Source organism: Acomys minous, assembly GCF_964271855.1.
Source record: "Acomys minous genome assembly, chromosome: 15".
In the NCBI taxonomy this organism is placed as follows: domain Eukaryota; kingdom Metazoa; phylum Chordata; class Mammalia; order Rodentia; family Muridae; genus Acomys; species Acomys minous.
This window is the reverse complement of record NC_140497.1, coordinates 88,096,795-88,116,243: the sequence shown is the minus strand read 5'-3', so window position 1 is coordinate 88,116,243 and position 19,449 is coordinate 88,096,795. Positions and strand designations below refer to the sequence as shown.

General features: G+C 41.5%; 1 protein-coding gene across 3 annotated transcripts in view; it reads right to left on the bottom strand.

Annotated features, from left to right (window-relative positions):
* The window catches only part of TAFA2 (TAFA chemokine like family member 2), a 420,034-nt gene that overhangs the window by 320,187 nt on the left and 80,398 nt on the right, over nt 1-19,449 (bottom strand). The window contains exon 1 of one of the 3 annotated variants that reach the window (XM_084760231.1): nt 17,814-19,101. The exons of the other annotated variants lie outside the window; for them this stretch is intronic. Within the exon in view, the coding sequence (XP_084616357.1) occupies nt 17,814-17,818 (5 nt within the window). The 5' untranslated portion in view covers nt 17,819-19,101. Of the gene's footprint in view, nt 1-17,813; nt 19,102-19,449 lie in introns of those variants that run through there. 3 annotated transcript variants of the gene reach the window in all.

The window sequence follows — 19,449 nt, the reverse complement described above, 5'->3', positions numbered from 1 at the left end:
ACTTAATTTAGCTCAAAATTTCAAGTTCTGTTCCATCAAAACAGAGGGAAATCAAGGCAGCCGGAACTTAAGATGGCTACTTACATCACAAGCACATTCAAGGGCAGAGAAAAATGAGTGTATACAGGTTTAGTCCTCAGCTAACTTTCTCGATTCACACAGTCCAGGGCCTAAAACCAAGGAATGGTGCCACCTTCTTTCGACTTGGTCTTCGCACATCAACTGATTCAGTCAAGACAATCCCTCATGTGCATAACCACAGGTCAACTTGATCTAAACCAGTGGTTCTCACTCTGAGTGACAACCCCTTGGGAGTTGAACAACCATTTTACAGAGGTAGCCTAAGACCATCAGAAAACACAGATGCTTATAATTCATAAGAGAGCAAAATTACAGTTATGACACAGCAATAAAAATAATTTTATGGTTGGGGTGGGGGGACACCACAGCACGAGGAACTGTAGTAAAGGGTAGAAGTCTTACAGAGGTTGAGAATCACTGATTGAGACAATCCCTCAAGGAGGCTCTCCTCCCAGGCAATGCTAGGTTGTATCTAGTTAACATAAGTAACCACCACGTGTCCCACCCCCAAGGTCATATAGCAAGCAAGGGATACAGATGAGGTTGAATTTTCACAACCTGGCCCCAGAATTGAGGCTTTTAGCTGGTAGTCTCTACCAGCATGGTTTCCTTGAGTGTCCTCTACAGTTCAGGCACCAGGTATTTTTAAAACTGTGTATCTTGTTTCATTACGGCATTATGATCTGGAGCCACCATCTGATGCAATGTGAATCTGGCAGAATTCCATGTGACTACACTACACTCCAATTTGAACCATTTGCTTGAGTGGAAAATGTTGTACCACAGCTTCTGTGGTGCGGAGAATGGCAATAGCCATGTTTTCTCTTTATACCTTCCTTCTGTCAGAAGAAAGTAGACATGTCCAGACATTATGAAAATGCTTGCTGGACAACCTCAAAGAAAGTTCAACTGAATAGTGCTCTGGGGCTCATTCCACAAATATCAGATTTTACCTTTTGAAGTGCCTCTGTCCTTCAAGAACACCTTGGCTCTGTCCACATAAAATAAATAAATAAATAAATAAAACAAAACAAAAATAGAAATGAGTTTTGTCAATTTGTGTCTCAGTAAATGTTTCTTAGTTGCCAACCCAAATCATAAGTTACCAAAAAGATAACTGCATCATTCACAAGTCAAATTTTATTCTGCCATCAAAAACTTCAGCTTTTGGTTGAATATATATTACAAAAATGTTATAGAAATGTATTACTGTATTATATCCTTCATGGATCATCTACATAAGTAAGATACCTATTTCATTAATAGTATGCTGGCAGACTTACTATATAAATGGACTGTTTTCTATCTTACCTACTAATTTGAATTCTTCTCACACATCTGTTACTAGGGTAATGTTTTATTCTCATTGCATACACGTGTTTCAAAAGATACATACAGAAAGAAGGGCATCAGTATTCCCAGAGTGCTTCTAATCTGAACTCCAGAATTCGAGATTTATGGTTTAAGTGAGTACACAGTGCAGTTTCAAAACAGCCAACCTTTCATCAACATCAATAATAGGCATGAGAAGGAGGACAAACTCGTCGGGCAAGTGCACTACACTTCCCGAATGTTTCCCCCTCACCTTTGTATATTCCTTTTCCTCCCACAGTACTCAAACCCAAGAGCGCAGGGAAGCTTTTCGAGACCACAAAGTCACTTCCCAATTATATGCCTAATGCCTAAATACCTGACAGCTTATCCAATACTTGTTTAAATAATGAGCCCAATTATAACAATCATTAGCATTTTTCCATTTGCTTTTCTCTAATTGTAAGTCTAGTACAAAGGTGGGGCTGTAACACAAATGATGCTGAGCAGAGCCATGCAAAGTCCCATAGGAGGGAGGAAGAGCTTTTGCCTCACTTGCTAATGTGGAGTTGAAAAGGTATTTACCAAAACCTGAGAGCTAGGTTTGGACATGTGTCTACACAGTTTCCATAGGAAGAAAAATTTGCTCCTCAAAACAGGGAGAAGAGAACGGTTAAGGGAAGGCTCAATGCTCTGGTGGCTTAGGCTGGTCTGCTGATTTTTGCCTTACTAATTAGCTTCCTAATTCCTCATGCCTGCATGATCACAAATACTCACACCTAAAGGGAGACTGACAGAGAAGTAGTGGAGATATCCGATGTGCTGTGAATGACAGAGGCTTCGGAAGACACTCTGCAACCTGGCAGAGAATTTCTCAGTGAGTTTCAAAATAAGTATTGGATTTTAAAGATGAGGTTTTTAAAAAAGCTTAATAGTAACAACATGACATCAATTAAAGCATTTTCCAAGGGTTTCCTAGAGCAGGGGGGACTCCTTCATGCCACTTATAAATTGCTCTACATTTTCAGTGTGTCTGTGCCTGTGTGTGTATGTGTATACATACATACATTTTTAGATAGAGAGATAGAGAGAGAAAGAGAGAGAGAGAGAGAAGGAGAGAGAGAGAAATGGAGAGAGAAGGAGTGAGAGAGAGAGAGAGAGAGAGAGAGAGAGAGAGAGAGAGAGAGATTAGGAATGACAGGTGAGAAAACCCACTGAGAGGCATTTAAGTGCTCAGCAGAAGCGACACTGGACAGAGATCTAAACATGAACAAGCCAGAAAAGAAAAGCCCAGGGGCAAGAGTTTCAGACAAAAAAGAGCAACAAATGCAGCCCACCTGAAACAGACATGAGTTCCACATGTTAAAGGCATGGAAAGAAGACAGGCAGAGTGCCTGGGATACTGGTTGTCTTTGTTATTTTTCTATTGCTGTGACAAAACACCACGCCCAAGGCATTTCATTTGCCTTACAGTTTTGGGAGGGTTAAAGGCCAGGGTGGTGGAACAAATGAATGGCTGAAAACTCACATCTGGATCCACAGCCACAAGGCAGAGGGAAATTCACACTGAAACAGAGCAAGCGACACACCGGCCCCAACAGTGCTGCATTCCCCAATCCCTCTCAAACAGTTCTAACAACTGGGGACCAATTATTCAGCTGCATGAGCCTGTGGGGGCCATCATCACACAAACCACCACACCGATGTGGTACAGCCTACAAGAGACAGTAAATTAATATAAGCCACGGAAGCAGTGTGAGTCTCTGTAAAAAGAATGTGAAATCTCAGAGGATTTTTTTTTTTTTTGAGCAAAGGTCTAATTTTTAAGTGGTTTTTTAGGACTGTGTTTAGAAAATAAATCATCTCAGGGCAAGCATTGGAATACATCCAAGGGCCACCGTAACACCAGAGAACAGAGCTAACGATGCCAGGAATGGGCAATCACACTGGAGCACGGACAATGAAGACACGCTGCGTGCATTTTGTGGGCAAAGTCAACAGACCCAGCTGTTTTAGTCATGAGTTAGAGTCACTCATGTTAGTCTGGATCAGAACTAACTCCTCCTTTTTTTTTTTTTTTTTTTTGCCTATGCTTCGTAAAGTTAAAAAGTTTTCTTTGTTCTTACAGCATCCTGCTTTGCACAATAAATCATAGAGTTGTCCTAGCTTTTTTTAATTTAATTAATTTATTCAGATCACAACTCAATTGTTATCCCATCACTTGTATCCTCCCTTTCCTCCTTCCCTCCCACTTTCGCCCTATTCCCCTCCCCTAGGTCTATGACCAAGGGGGAATCTAGCTTTGAGGATTGAAGAGAAAAAAGAATCAAGGATGATTCCTCATGTCGAGCAAGTAAAATTTCTGATATTGATATGTCCCAGCCTTGCTATTGTTAAGTAGCATTTCTGATGAAGGAAAAAAAAATCATTATAGCTTTGTGTTACAGATGCTCAATTGATTCACTAGTTCTCTGTGTTGTGTCTAACTCAAGTGTGTGTGTGTGTGTGTGTGTGTGTGTGTGTGTGTGTGTGTATACACATCAAAAGGCTCTGTAGAAAAATAAGTAGAGCAAATTAGGTTGGCCAATGAAGTAATAGTCTAAGTAACTGCTCAAACATAACGAACAGAAGAGAAATTCTCAGGGGACAGCAGCGGGCAGAGCAGTAGCTCTTGCGGTAGGCACAATCTAATGCTCTGACAGACATGAAGAACAGGGAGCTACCTAGACCTTGGCCCTAGCAAAGCTGGGGGAGCATGACCACCTATGCTGGAGCCTGGAAGGGTCTGGAAGGGTCTGGAAGGGTCGACACTAGAGAGTCGGAGTAAAGATACTACTGTACAACGACAGCTTTGGGCCACTGTAAGCAACGAAGAGCTTTAAAAAGAAATGAAGTGGAGAACTAGGCCTCACAGAAATTCTTCCTTAGAAAGAGGATTGCGACATAGAAATCCCAGGGATATCTGGTAGTTGTCCTTGACTCGTACAGTCTCGGCTGTCAAGTTTGTCGCATTTGGGGGCCATGGGGCCAGGTGACTTGTAACCTGAAATAGTACTTCTCAGGCACGAGCATCATTGTGTGCTCACACACATGCGCACACGTTTCTTACCATGTGTTAATTCTTTCTCCCTCCATTACCTAAAAAAGGCATAGCAGTGAAAAACATCTTATAAACTTTTTATCTTAATTCTCAATTTCTATCAATATTTACAAGGTCAAACGCACGATTTGGATCCTATTTTAAAATAATTCTCAAACCACTGGAAGTTAGTAATAGAATTATCTCTTTTTTTAATGCTTGAAAACTAGTCTGTTATAATCAAAGCCTCTTATGATACAACGAGCTCTTCTGTTTTGTAAGTGGGCAGCAGTTGACTGGGGCTGGTCAGTGAATGTGATCTGAACAAAGGAGTAGGTAGATTGCCTCTGTTCCAACAGATGAGTGTTGCTGTACACACCTGCTACCCATAATTTCTAGAGTGTGTTAAGTCTTGGCTTTGAGAACTATCTACATGCTATGATTTCCAACACAGTCCTAAATAGAAGAACTAGAGAGTAGTGCCTGCAGAGTCAAGGCTGATTTTTAATTTCGGTAATTGGTTTTGCCAGTTGAAGCTTTATGAAGAGCCAAGCAGGATATGAAAAAGCAGCAGGACTTGACTGGGGCCTAAATTCAGCTTTGAGACAGGGAGGGAGAGGATACATCCCTTCTGGCCAACTGATTCTGTTTGTTCATTTGATCTAATCATTTAAACACGTGTATCTTACACAAGTATCTAAACGGACTTTGAAACTTGAAAGCTAAAGAAAGTAATTTCTAGCGTTATTGGATTGGTGGGGAGTTAGGTAAAACGCGCTCTTTTTCGTGTTGTCAAGATCAACAGCGGTTAGTAACATATCCAGCTTTTGTTCAGGCAAATCTCATCCATCTTGCCACCATCCTTTGCTTTTTTTTCCCTTTGCAGATTTCTTTACTTGGGTTCACCAAACCTCAACTCCATTGCAGCTGGTATTCTAAACTGACCTGGGTAATACTTAGGTGTCATCTTTCATGAGTTGCATGCTTCTTAACTTTCCGTTATCACAAGACTGCCTCAATTACCCCCAGGCCATGGTGATGACCACTCATTAGTTTCCGCTGGTTTCAAGTCACACCCAGAGCTTTTTCCAATGAATTAAATTTAACATGATTTTTTAAACGGTTTCTAACTCTTAGTCCAGTAGGGTTGAACTCTCAGAGCCTTTCTTCAAGAACTTCAGTTAATGGACAGAACTGGGAAACTTTTCCTACAAATAAACGACATGCTAGATGGGAAATTGAGCTTTGAGCAAATTCTCCTGACAGTCATTTACACATCCATAATCTAATAAAAATTTTCAAACACTACCACACATCAAAATTATACTGCAAAATCAAAGATAATGGGTTTCAACTCGGCAAAAATAGAAGCATGCTTTTACGGTCTGAGTAGTGAGGTTTCTAAACAAAACGGTTGGCTATGCTTTGAGCTGCCTGCTGACTTGGAAAGAAAAGGAGCTTGCCCAAGACTGTGAGGTGATTTCCTTTGGCAATGGAGACGGAATAGCTGGGAATTGAAATAGTCACTACCAGGTGTAGTGATGGAACCCCTGGGTCAGGTGAAGAGCCCGTCTATTCTTTCTCTCTATCCTAGGGCTATTTAAGTATTCTCTTTTCATTCTTGTAGACATGAAAAAATGTTTTTCTAAAGAGTTTATACCCTCCATTCCTGCATTTGCTTTCCGAGGCAATCGAGATAGATGAGGAAGGCAACCGCTCCTTTGGATGTCCCTTCCTTCCTAGCAATCTACTAGTTGTCTTAGAATTGTTCATACATCCTTCAGAAGGCAGTTAATTTGGACCAAAATGAGATTTCTAATAATTAAAACTGCACGGTGCTGACAAAGCTGGATTATTTTTAAAACATGCATCTGCATCTTTGTGCCTGTTATCTATTGGCTAATCACATTCAAATGATTTAAACGAAATATTTAAATATTTGCAAAAATTATATGACTTAATCAGTCAAGCGAGTATCCCTGAGTGTTTTACACAAGCTCTCAACTCAAAGCAGTTGTGTTCTTTTCTTGCCTCGGTGCTAAGACAAAAACTTGCCTTGGAGTCCAAGCCTGAATTCCACTTCTTGTCATCCAAGAGGTCCTCTTCAAGTATTTCAGCTCACGGTGAATTATTTTTATCCAAGCAACCATACAGACTTTATGCTGGTATTTCTATTTTAATTCAAGGTGGTGGTTTCTAATTGACATTCACATCACATTCACAAAGGTTGGCACAAGTTTCGGACACAGTGGATACATACTGTGTTGAATATGAAACTGTTACTATTTGCCTCTCTCTTTAACATAGTGTGTACGCTAACATCAATTCATGAAAATCCATTGCAAAATATCTCTCCAGCTGTAGGCTTTACTTTGGGTTTTCAGCTTTGTTTGTTTGTCGGTCTGTGCTGTGTGTCAAGGCCAGGGCCTGACATTTGATATGCCAGCACTCTACCTCTGAGCTACGTCCCGAACCTAGGCCTTATATATTTTATGCAATAAACGTTGTAACCTCTTTGTAACAAAGACAGCAATAAAGGAAGTTATTAAACAACTCGTGACACTGACACAGAACCACACCGCTCTGACACAGTATTTCAGGTCTTGTATGGTTATTTTTCACCGTTGACTATTTCTGGTGTCACCAACATCGTTATCTGAAGATATCATTTTAAGAATTATGCCTAGATGACCCCAGCCCTTACCAATTCTTTCAATGATTTGTCAAGCCCAGGGGAAAGGGTGATCTCAATCACAACAGTGTCAGTAACTATCTCTCAGACCAACTCTAGCAATGAGATTTTAAAAACCCTTTCCAAGATTTGCTATTAGGTATTTTTAATGAGTTCCCATAGACTAGTAAAGCATTCAAGTGACTGCTGACAGAGTACCACACTGAGTGACAGATGGCTTTCAGCACATCCTTATTTGGTATGATACTGAACAACAATACGGAACCCTTTGAACATGTTAAATTATTTTTAAAAGGACAAATGGCACCCACCTATTTGTGTCTCTGCCCTTCTGTGCTGTGTTCTTTCTTGCTAACATGGCTACACATTCTATGTTTCTAACTACAACCAACTCCAACTTGGGTCATCCATTCACGCCTATAAGGAGCATTTATCCATCCTCCCCGTTCTCCTATCAGAGAGTATCCCCTTAGGAATCATTACACAAGGACACAGTGTTATGGTTTCTCTTTATAAATAAGTACAGTTTATCCAGCCCATTCCCAAGAATTGGTTAAGCTTCCACATTCCATTTCTAGACTCCCATTTTCCCATCAGGCCTTTGTAGTGGATGTAAACATGTTTTTGTTTTGATCCCAAGTGTGGGATGGGGAACAGACTTGTGAGAGAACAGATAATGTTCACCCACTAAAAGACAAACCACCTGGGGGGGAGGGCTTGGTTTTTGCCAGCTAAGACACACCTTAGTACAGACTCTTAGAAGATATATATGAGCCCCCCCCCCAAAAAAAAAAAGGAGGCGGGGGCTTTTAGAGTCTTGGTATTGTTTGGCTGTTCTTCACTCCACTTTGAGAAGCTCCTAGAGAGAACTGCCTCAGAGGACGCTTCAGGCCTCCAGGTTCTGGCTGCTGTTCCAGGTTCCAGCAGCAACATTGGCTAAACTGCTGGTCTGCTGAAATTCTTGCCGACTACACCGGAAGAATCACTCCCAGGAACTGAGTCCAAAGAGATCTACTTCTCCTGTTCCCATGAACCTCTTTTCTCTCCTATCTAGGGTAGCTGGATTGGAAGGGAGGTGTAAGCATTGAAGAACCCCAAATAAAGTAGATTTCGAAAAGGTCAAAGCCTACAGGCCTTTCCCACCCCATCAACCACTCCTAACAAGCTCCCAACTTCCTTTTTTTTAAATATGAATCCCATGGTCATTTCTTAGCTTTCATATTGCTTGACACAGACCACACTTGTGGCGTCTCCCTCCGCTGACTTCCCATCTACTCTGTCTCAGTCTCATTCTCATTCTTGATCTTGTACCTAACTTGTAACAGCTCAAATGTCCAGAACAGAATCTGGGGTGTGGTATTCCTAATGATTTCTTCAACAAGCGAATCAGCCTCATTAGCAATTGCAGTAAGATCTATTAAATTAGGAGATGGCTCTGAGGCCAGTAGTAGGATTTTCTTATGGAGCTGCCCAAAATTGAGCAAGGTAGTATAATTTCTTTATATCCTTTAAGAGACACAGCTTTTGTAAGTAATCTCCCTTAAAATCTCATATAATTTTAGAACCATTCTACTACATGAATAAATAACATTATTTGTCAAATATGAGCTTCCAGTCAAATTTATCACTGAAGATTTCAATTCTTAAATAAAAGCTATGCTTTGTCAATATCCTCTTTGTCACCAAATATGTATATAGTATACTTATGCATATATTATAAAAGCTGCTGTAAAACTTTGTTCTCTGGACTAAAGGAGATAACCTAGATATTACAGTGGTTCCTCATAGCACATTTGTTGCTTTCTTTCTCTGATTCATTTGATTTTGAGGATGGAGGTATAATGTTGTACCTCTAGGAAACTCTTATCCACTTTTATACAACCGTCTCAGGACTGTATTGTAGCGGAAAAAACAATAATTGATGTGTTTACGTGGTTTTATCGAAAGCCATCTTGTATGTAGTCACTGAGCTTTTCCAGGTAGCATGAACGGTAGGATGAAAGTTGCCAGTAGTTATAATTATAGCAATAACTGTTTCATGGCAAGATGAAGGAAGAATGGGGATAGATTCAGTATCATGATTGTTCATTGTTTTCTTTTATCTGAGAGAATTTGTATGTTCAAATGAATTTGTATGTTCAAGCCTGCTGTGCACTTTAAAAGCAAAGCATCAACAAGTCTCCCTCGGGGTCTGTAACTCATAGATAACAATTACTAGAACATATCTATTCAAATAGGCCTTGGTCCCTCCCTTCAAAGTGACTACCTTGCAAGACCGCACCACACCCCAATCTTGGTGCCATATACATGGAACATTTTTGGATATTTGCGTTTTTTTTTAAAAAATGAAACTTTTATCACACTATATTTTCTCCAGAGAGTTTCATGTTCATACTTTGTGGATGGACCAAAATTATTCAGTGTCAAGTTCAATAAATCAGGTGAAGGATAAAGTTGGGTAATATCATCTTGAGTCTAAAATGAGATTTAACTGCAAAATAAAAAGGCAGACGTCCTTGTAAAGACCGACAAGCAGCTCTGGAGGCGAATCCGAAGGAGCGGGGGCTTTAAAGGTATTACTGAGAAACTGCGGTAGAGTGGCATGCAGCAGCCTCCAGCAGTAACTGCTGCGAAGGTTTTCAACCACTTTGATTATAAATTCAGGAAACCTTGTCCTTAAAAAAAAATGCCCTCTCCAGTGGATATCTGTGTCCTTAGAATGTGAGACAACTTTCTCCATCCTTTCAGGGTTATATGTCCAAGCGATAGGGAAAAGAAACTGCTCTTAAGTCTTTATTAACTAATAATTTCAGAAAGAAATGATTTAGTTCATATTTGGAATTTCCAAATATATGAAGGACACAACAAATACAAATCTTAATTTTACTCAGGATTGTGAATTATATCCCTGTACTTAGTAAATAGTGACTGCTTATTCTCTTCCAGATACTGTGTTAAACACACTGTACATATTAAGTCATTCTATCTTTATAAAAGAAAAAACTTTGGTGGGGGCAGAGAAAGAGAGGGAGGGAGGGAGGGAGAGAGAGAGAGAGAGAGAGAGAGAGAGAGAGAGAGAGAGAGAGAGAGAGCTGCCGCTTAGAAAACAGAGGCTTAAGGAATCCAGGCCAGTGTGGTGGTTTGTTTGTTTGTTTGTTTGTTTTGTTTTTGAACCTATCTACCTAATCTGACTTTATTTTAAAATGATGGTGCATTGAACATTATTACAACTTAACAGTGTCCAAGTCTGAAACACATTGCTCTGACGGTATTGTGTGTTTGAACATGGTCCCCAGTTTTGCTATTCTAGGAAGCTGTTACATCCACAGACAATGGTACTTAGGTAGCACATAAGGAGACACACTTTGAATGTCACCTCCATTTCCATCTCTGGTCTCATTCTCTGACTCCTTGTCTCCCCAGCATAGGCAGGAGCTACACCAGATGCCACATCCCCATCCCCACCCCAAGATGGACCGAGATCCTCTGAAACCACAGGTCACAGGAAATCCTTTCTCTCTCAAGTTGCTTCTATGAAGCATTTTATTATAGCAAGAAAAAAATAATGCAAGTGTTCATAAACTCCAATCGCACCATGAGCTTCTCGTCTTTTCATCATGCCCAAGAATGTTAAATGACCAATTTTTGCCCTTAAATTATTATATTGAGAAAGTTCCAGCATGCACCGCGCAGCTTCTGATATTTTAATAATAGCAACTGGGGGCTACAAATGAAACCAATTCTCTCAGGGGAGCTGGTATCAAAACATAGGCACAAAAGGCTTAGCTTGTCACTCAGGTGCAGTGTGCAAGCCTGTCTCCAGGCTGCTAAGCTGTATTGATTGCCAGGCCTCCTGAATATCACACTGATTCACTCAGGAGCTGTGCAGCAGCAGGCACATGTTCCTGCACACGTCCTCATGGGGCACATGGCTGAAATCACACAGCTCCATGCCTCAGGTTGTAATGATGGTCTGTGAGCTGTCTGCACATATATCTGTCTCTGACGCCACGGTAAAATATCTCCTGTTTACCACTCCCTTGCTAATTCTAATCTTTATAGTCAGCTGTTCCAGCTGTTTCTGTTCCAATAATTCTCTTTCCATTTCTTCACTGATGATTCAAAATGCACTTATTGAATAAGAATTATGCCCCCAAGCACTGTGTTAGGCACCAGGAGAACAAAGCAGACATGATCCCTTTTCACGTGGTACTTACAGTGCAAAAGGGAGCGAGAGATTAAACAAACACATCTGTCTTACAACTCGCAGTAACTGCGACACTGCAACAAGGAAGGATTGGTGGGACATGTTTGGACTCTGATTTCAGAAGACTTCCCTGAGGAAAATTTAAGCCAACGTCTAAATGGGAAGTAGAGAAACAGGAAGAAAAAATGGAGTGATGATAGTCAAGGCATAAAGTAAAACACGGGCAAAGGCCTGAAGCAATGTGACCTTGGCACAGAGCGGAACGGAAAGTCAGCCACAGGCCGTGATGATGAACCTGGCAGTGATGAGGTGGGGGGGAGAATTAGGGACCAGAGTAAAGCCTGCAGGTCACCCTGAGTATTATCACTCACGGCTGACCAGTGCACATGCCACTGTTGGCTTAGTTACATTGTGTATGACTGTTTGGTCAGCTGTACAAAAATAATTCAAAGATGTCAAGAGTTGAATGCACAAGGCCAATTACAGGCATGCTACATTAGCCCAGATTCTTCTTTCCTCCGTTCATTTACACCCAACTCTTGGGGTTTTTTGTTTTGTTGTTGTTGTTTTGTTTTGTTCTGTTTTTGTAGAGGGCTTCTGTTTAGTGTCCTTTCTCCCGAAGGCTTCCTCTTTTCCACTGGACGTTGAAAAATCAAACAGCCGACATGAGAATATTTCTGGCTCATCTCAACCGCATTTGCTGTTCTTAGATGCTGCTCTGTTACGAAAGCTTAGACATCTTGTTTCTGGGGTCTTAGGTGAGGGGTGGTCGTCCAAGGGTATCATGGAGTTCATTCTGTGGGTCAGGCAAAGAATCGTATATCTTGGAAAGAACATCCGTTCAGACAGTAAAGCAAAGAGACAGTTAGAGGCTGAGGGGCACTGACGTCCTGTGACAGCAGCAGCCCACAGCTGAAGGTCCCTGATGGAGCATAACAGTTATAGATCTGAAGTCGCCACTACCCCAGAGAGTGAAAGCGGAGATGTGGGAGGGTCCCAGACACAAAATAATAGTTACAGATATGAGGCAGGAAAGGATATCTAACAACCCCAAAGTTATAGAGACCCTAAGGGTACAAGACACAAAGTTACAAATTCATAGGGAATGGAGGAATACCCACCATGGGGAGAGAAAGAATAAAAATGAAGAACTTTATTAGAATAGACAAACTGTCCAGTCAAGAGGAAAGCGCATTAATTCTCCTGAAAGAATATGCAAATGCTGATATGCCTTCGTGCTTGGCCACTTTGCTGCCAAAGACCAAAACGGTCACCATGAGTTTTCAGCTGGATTTCCAGAGTGAGCGGCCAAGATCAACCTACTCATGGCCTATGAGCATATAGTCAAGGCCACGGAGAATCTTCTCAGAAAAACAAATGCGAAGGGAGACAATGGATGCTGCCTGTGAAGTCCCTGAGCTTCCGCTACACTGGCCATGTTCCCCACAATACTACAAAGTGCTCCCAACGGCGTGACAATGTTGAAAGGCAGGTAAATAGGACAAGGTGGAGAAGACTGCTGCGTCATTCATCTACGCTCCTGCCCTGCATCACGTCGCCCAACATTACCATCTGTGCAGTAGTCTTCAAACCACCTTTAGCAGATTACCCTGTGTGGGGCATTGAACTTGGAGTCTTTCATCCCTTCCAATGGAGGCATTCCTGTCCTTCTAGAGCATCCCCACAGGTTTCAGAATCATCTCCTTAGTGCAGCGGCCCCATATCGGAATCATCAGACACCTAGCGATGCTAAAACTGAAACTGAACTAAACTGTGAACCCACATTTTCGCTAGCTAGCACTCACGCATGTGACTAAGACCCAGAGACCTGTGTATATTTCACTGTGTTTAGTCCTAGTGGCAGAAATTAATGCCTAATTAGACACCCATGGGAAGCCTATTAAATTATATTTACACATTAAATGTTTGCTTAGTAAATCTAATAAACCATAAGATCACTTGAGGTTCCGGAGCAGATGGCATATTTTACATAAATTTAAGGGAATTAGATAGTGCACACCCAAAATGTTTCAATCCAGTATATGTCGTCAAAACTGGAAGAATCCCATGAAAGGAGGGGCCTTGCAAACATGGTCATGAGGATATGAGGAGCGAACCCCGGCAAATCACAAGCTGTAGAAACACCGCACCTAATCGATAGTGTTAAGTCTCTAGAACATCCTCCAAATCAATATGATATATAATAATGACAAGATGCACCTAAGAGTAAAAAAAAAAAAAAAAAACAGTGGATTGTAACACATCCCAGAACCATTATCTGAAGTGAAATATATTAAAAGTGCATTTAGCACAAGAATATGATCAGCTGGCTTAACTTCAACGGCTGCGGCAATAAAGTGTATCTGAAAAGTCATAACACTCTAGAAGCCTTACGAAACTAGGGAACAAATAGTTTTGCAACCTTGGGACACTCTAGGACTTTATGGCACACTCATGTCTGTGAGTTTTTAGCAGTACCTGGATTATTCAAAATTTGAAACTATTTTTTTTTCATTGTGGAGTTCAATAATCAGCTACTGCTGAAATCGACACTATATATCTATTTCTCAGTGAAATAAATAACCATGCAGTGCTATGTTATTGAGGATGGTATGTTTTAGATAAATAAAATCCACCAAGTAGCTTCTGAGTCTTTTCTGCTATTGTGTAATTTTTTTTTTCATAAGCCTGGCAACAATTTTTAAAGGCAAGAGGCAAATAGGACATTGAGAAGCAGCAATGAACCAGGCACTGGCTGGCTCTTCTCAGTACACATGAAGGCATCCCAGCCCCACAGCAAGCCTGCAAGCTGAGAAATGCATCCTCCCCTTCACAGGCCACGAGCGTAAGAGTCAGCATCTAGCAACTTGCATGTCTTACGTGTAAGAGATGAGTCTGTACTGCACACAGTCTGACCAAAGACCTACATCTTCACTATACTGTGCTGCCTCCCCTAGCTACCAAATGTTTGCCTTTAGACTGTGTGTTAGTCAACACATGCCCAAAAAAAAATACATTTGAGATGTAGATATCCTTTAAAAATAGAAAACAATGAACACACTTCTCTTTTTTTAAGATCTATTTATTATGTATACAGTGCTCTGCCTACATGTAGGTCTACAGGCCAGAAGAAGGCATCAGATCACATTATAGATGGTTGTGAGCCACCATGTGGTTGCTGGGAATTGAACTCATGATCTCTGGAAGAGCAGTCAGTGTTCTTAACCGCTGAGCCATCTCTCCAGCCCATGAACACATTTCTTTACAGCACTTTTGCTTGTTATTCCTCCAGGCCAAGCTTCTGGTTACTCTATTTGCTGGGGTTGTGTGTTGTGTGCTGTGTCTGACACAAACTCTACCTCACACGACTTCACACATGCACACGCGGATTCACCTGAAGCAAGACCCTACAAGTGTGTCCCTAGAGTCTTCTCTGGACAGATGATTTTTTTTAAAATGTGGTTTAATTACTATACGTTTATCGAAAGGCATTAAAATTCTGAAATGCCCCTCAAATTCGCTTCTGTGTGCTAAAGCAAGGTCTCTGAAACTACTCTTTCAGGAGCCCTTTGGCTCATTTCCCTACCTTTAGCATTATACAGCATGGAAGTTTCAGGAGGACTGTGAAGGAAAAAAAAATCACCTCCACCAACGCACATAAAAAGCGGTTGCAATTATACAACTGTACAGTTTGGGGTGGGATTTCTAATACATTTACAGACTTCTAAGTAAAGGCTGTAGCTTTGATTTGTGGAGTAGATTGTATTGTCAAACTCTTATCCACCTGTAAGCATAATTTGATAATATTATTTGTCAGGGCCCCTCCTGCAGCCTCTTATCTCATCCAGTAATCTAAAACCACGAGTGTGTGCCTTCTTGTGACAGTGAAGGTCCTCACCAGCTCACCCCCTGCCTCCACAGCACTGCACTGAGAGCTGTGTGCAGAGAGAGTGGCTGGGTTCTCAGAGCCCAGCAGGCCCGCTGCTCTGCTTGTATTCTGTGCTCTCCATTTCAAAGGTGTCGATCCATAGCTGGCAGTGGGAATGGTGCATCATGGGAATGGGCAGTGCCTAGCCTATACCTATAGAATCATCTGAACAAAGATGCTATGTCAGCGCTGTATGACAGAAACTGAGGCCAGTGAGGCTTAGGTTGTTTATATAAGTAGCAGAAGCATCAGAAAAGGACATCTTAGCCATTATGGCAAGCTTCATTCTCCATTTCCCTATAGAATAGTACTTACTCATGATACCTCAAGATATATAGAGACAGTCAATTCAAGTTGAACAACCAAATGCACAAATTCTCTAGGTCAGTGAAAAGTTATCCAAACAACAGCTACAACCAGATGCTGCTTCTCAAGTGTGCTTCACAACAAACAAAACCTGGGAGAATTCTGAGGCTCCTTACAGATCCCAAATTCTCGCAGATCAGAAGCCTCCACAGGCTCCCCTCCACCGGGCCGTGCCCATCTGTAACCAGTCATGCGTAACTAATGCATTTGATACGTCCAGTGCTACGGCTATCACCAAATTATCAGACCATCTCCTAAAATGAACTTCCAGGCATAAAGAATTAATCTTTCTCTCATCCATGATCATAGTTATGACTCATCTGAACCTTAGTTGGCAATAACCATTGAAGACATTTGACATTTGCCTGGTGTGTTAATTCTCCGTCACTAAAACAAATACCTTAGATAATGGCTTTATCAAGAGCAAAGGCTTATTTGGAGCCATGGGCTCAGAGGTCCCAGTCCATGACTGGATGAACTTTTTTGAGTGGTAGAGGAGAACAAAACACATTACAAATGAAGCACAGGATGAAATAAAACAGCTCACCTGTGGTCATGAAATGAAAGAGGCTGGCAGAAGAAAGTGCGTAGGAACTACAGTTCCCTCAAAGATCTGCAGCCAGGGTTTGAGGCACTCCCACGTGGCCCACCTCTGGAAGGGTCTACTCGCTGCCAACAGCATAAGACTAGGAACCAACCCTTGCCATATAGATAGACTTTATGATAAATATGGACAGAATGCTGGAAGGAATTAGTTCAGTCTGAATATGAGACAGAAAATTAAGAGAAGATGTGCAGGGGGCGTTAGCCAACAACAGAACAAAGGGTCTTGGAGGGCCAGTAGGAGTTTGCTTGGCTGACGAACTGAGCAAAGCGCTGTTGCCACATAATTAACTAGAAGAGTGAGGGTGACAGAGTTTCTGAGCTCTCACTGCACTACCGCTTTGTCCTGTCTTGATTATATTTTTTTTTCTTAACTAAGTAATCAAAAAACTTTTCACTAAGCTGCTATTTGGACCGCAGTGGAATCTGGGTTCAGACTGTTGCTAGTTTTAAAATATGTTTCGAGGGCCATTAAAATATCAGACACAGCACCTTGACTTTTTCAGCAGTTCGTGAGAAGAGTGGAGATTCTTTTCTTCAAAAAGTGGATTGCAAAAGGTCACAATTAAATTAAACATCAACATTTATTAAGATCAAGCTGATAGTTCCTGAGAAGGAGATGCCTTTCCCGCGGCTGGCGGCGGCTGGCAAGTGGCTTTGTGTACTCCACATTGTTGCACCATGGTAACACAGAAGCCATCGTGGAACGCAAACTCGTCACTGTGACAGTAACCTCTGGGATCTTTCCCAGAATCCTCCAAGAACTGAACTACATGGTAGACAACATTGGGGAACAGCTCGGAACTACCATAGCACTGCACAGCTCTGCAGCTGGCTGCACCCCAAAAGCTGCCCCAGTCCTTTACTATAGCAGTGTATAGTGTGCCCAGGAGCCAATCTCCTCACCAGCTTAACGTAAACCAAGTGACAAGAAAAGATATCATGTGTAGGAGCAGGACAAGCAACTCATGTCACTTAAAGCTACTGTGTTTAATGTTCATAAATTTGACCAAAGGTGACCCTGGGGATGTCCTAAGCACAGCTGCTTTGTTATCTCCTACTTGGCCTTAGCAGCAGACTAGCGAACCAAGTAAGAAACATATGGTTCAGATAGATAGATAGATAGATAGATAGATAGATAGATAGACAGACAGACAGACAGACAGACACAAGCTTCCTTGATTTCTCTTTGTACAATTTGTTCTTACGATCAGGCAACCTCAAGCCCTTCAACAACCGACACATAAACTCAGTTATACAAACCCCACCCACTCCTCTGAACAGAGTGCCCACTCAGAAAGGTTGGCAGAGAACATTTTTCTGCTCTGCTATCTCACACTCATTACAGCTAATGCCAGAGGGTTCACACCAGAGGAAATATTGACCAAAGTCTACTTGCTGTTCATTCAATAAGGCTGCTTCCCCTAAACTGCTGGCGTTCGCTTCTCTAACAGAGACCCTGCCTTGTAAACTGTAATATTTGCTGTATGCCTAACTAGACCCTGTCATTTCTGACCTTATCCTGAGGCTGAAGGCAGGCACTTACCCCATCCGAACCTAGAAGCAACAATCTCTTTATCCGTCCAGTCCCAAATCTTCGGACTAAAACAGCAACGAGAGTCATACAGAATGACTGTTTACAGACTACATGTTTCCTCATCAACACGTAGGAGCCGGCAAGGCGGAGCGCTATGTACTTATAGGAAATGATGAAAGTGACAAATGAGCAACGTCTAGTTCCTCCGTCACTGTTCAGAATCAGAGACAAAAAAGCAAAGAAAGTGAGAGTTCAGGATGAAACTCCATCTCCTCCAACCCTATCGTGCCTGCATGCCACGATGCTTATTAATGTAACAGCAAGCCCTATTTTTAGACCTCTGCGACTCCAGGGGCATAAATCTCTGCTGCACCACAGTCGCCTTTACATTAGCAGTGCCACGCTTAACATTTTGCGAGATCCTACAGCAATATAACGGGAAGCAAGTGATACTTAAAATGAATGGTGATAACTTTCATAGATTCAAGTTAGCCTAAAATAGATTGTATGGGGGAATACGGGGACTAATAGTTAAAAGAAAAAGTGATAAACATGCCATTCACCGTTGAGTTTGGAATGCTGTTCTTCTACAGAAAAGGGAAAATGCTAACGACATGGTCTTGTTTTCTGGGGTTTTGGTTTGGTTTTGGTTTTTTTTTTCCTCCCCACGTTGGTTGGTTTTTTTGTTTGGTTTGGTTTTTTTCATAATACATCTAATCCTTTGTGATTCCAGCACTCTCTGAAATGCACATCTGATTAAAGAAAGACAGAAACAACACAACTACAAGGCATGCTGGTCAAAGTGCTATTCTTATAACAAGCCACACCTATTACTATGGAAATAGAATTAGCAGGGAAAACTCCAAACCCAGGCACTCTCTCCATCACGATAGGGGAAAAAAAATAATGAACACACTTTTATTACTGAATAAGCAAGAAACCAATATGTACTATACAGATATGGAAGTAACTGCTAACAGGTACGAAGACTGAAAATCATCTCATGTGTTATAAACCAGGCAAATATCAAGATTGCATACAGTTTCGAGATAATCAATAATAAGTCCTCACCTAGGAAGATTCACTGGCATCGCTTGTCACACATTTCATTCCTAACATAGTCGGTGATTGGGGTGACAATTCGCTAACTCAGTGGTCCCCAACATTCCTAATGCCACAGCCCTTTGTGCTGATCCCCAACCATGAAATTAATGTCATTACTTCACAACTGTAACTTTGCTACTATTATGAATCATAGTGAGACAACTTGTGTTTTCTGATGATGCCAGGCAACCCCGTGACAGGGTTGTTTAAACCCCAAAGGATTGTCGTGACCCACAGGTTGAGAACTGCTGAGCTAACTGGCTTTATTGAGAGCAGAATCATGTTTCTCATATCTCCATGACAGTGGAGGGCTTTGGAATTTGAGTCAACTTGTCCCTTTGGGCATCTTGGCTCAGTTTAGACTCCTATGGTCCCAGAGAAACTGAGAGTCTAGGATGCTCTCTCCCTAGAGGCTTATATGTCAAATGGACGGCCTCCAGATCCTGGAGAAAGGCATTCTAAGTCCTGGAGCTGACAAAAGGCCCAAAAGGATTAATAAACACTTCAAAGACAGAAGAAACTGCTTACAATTACAAGCTCT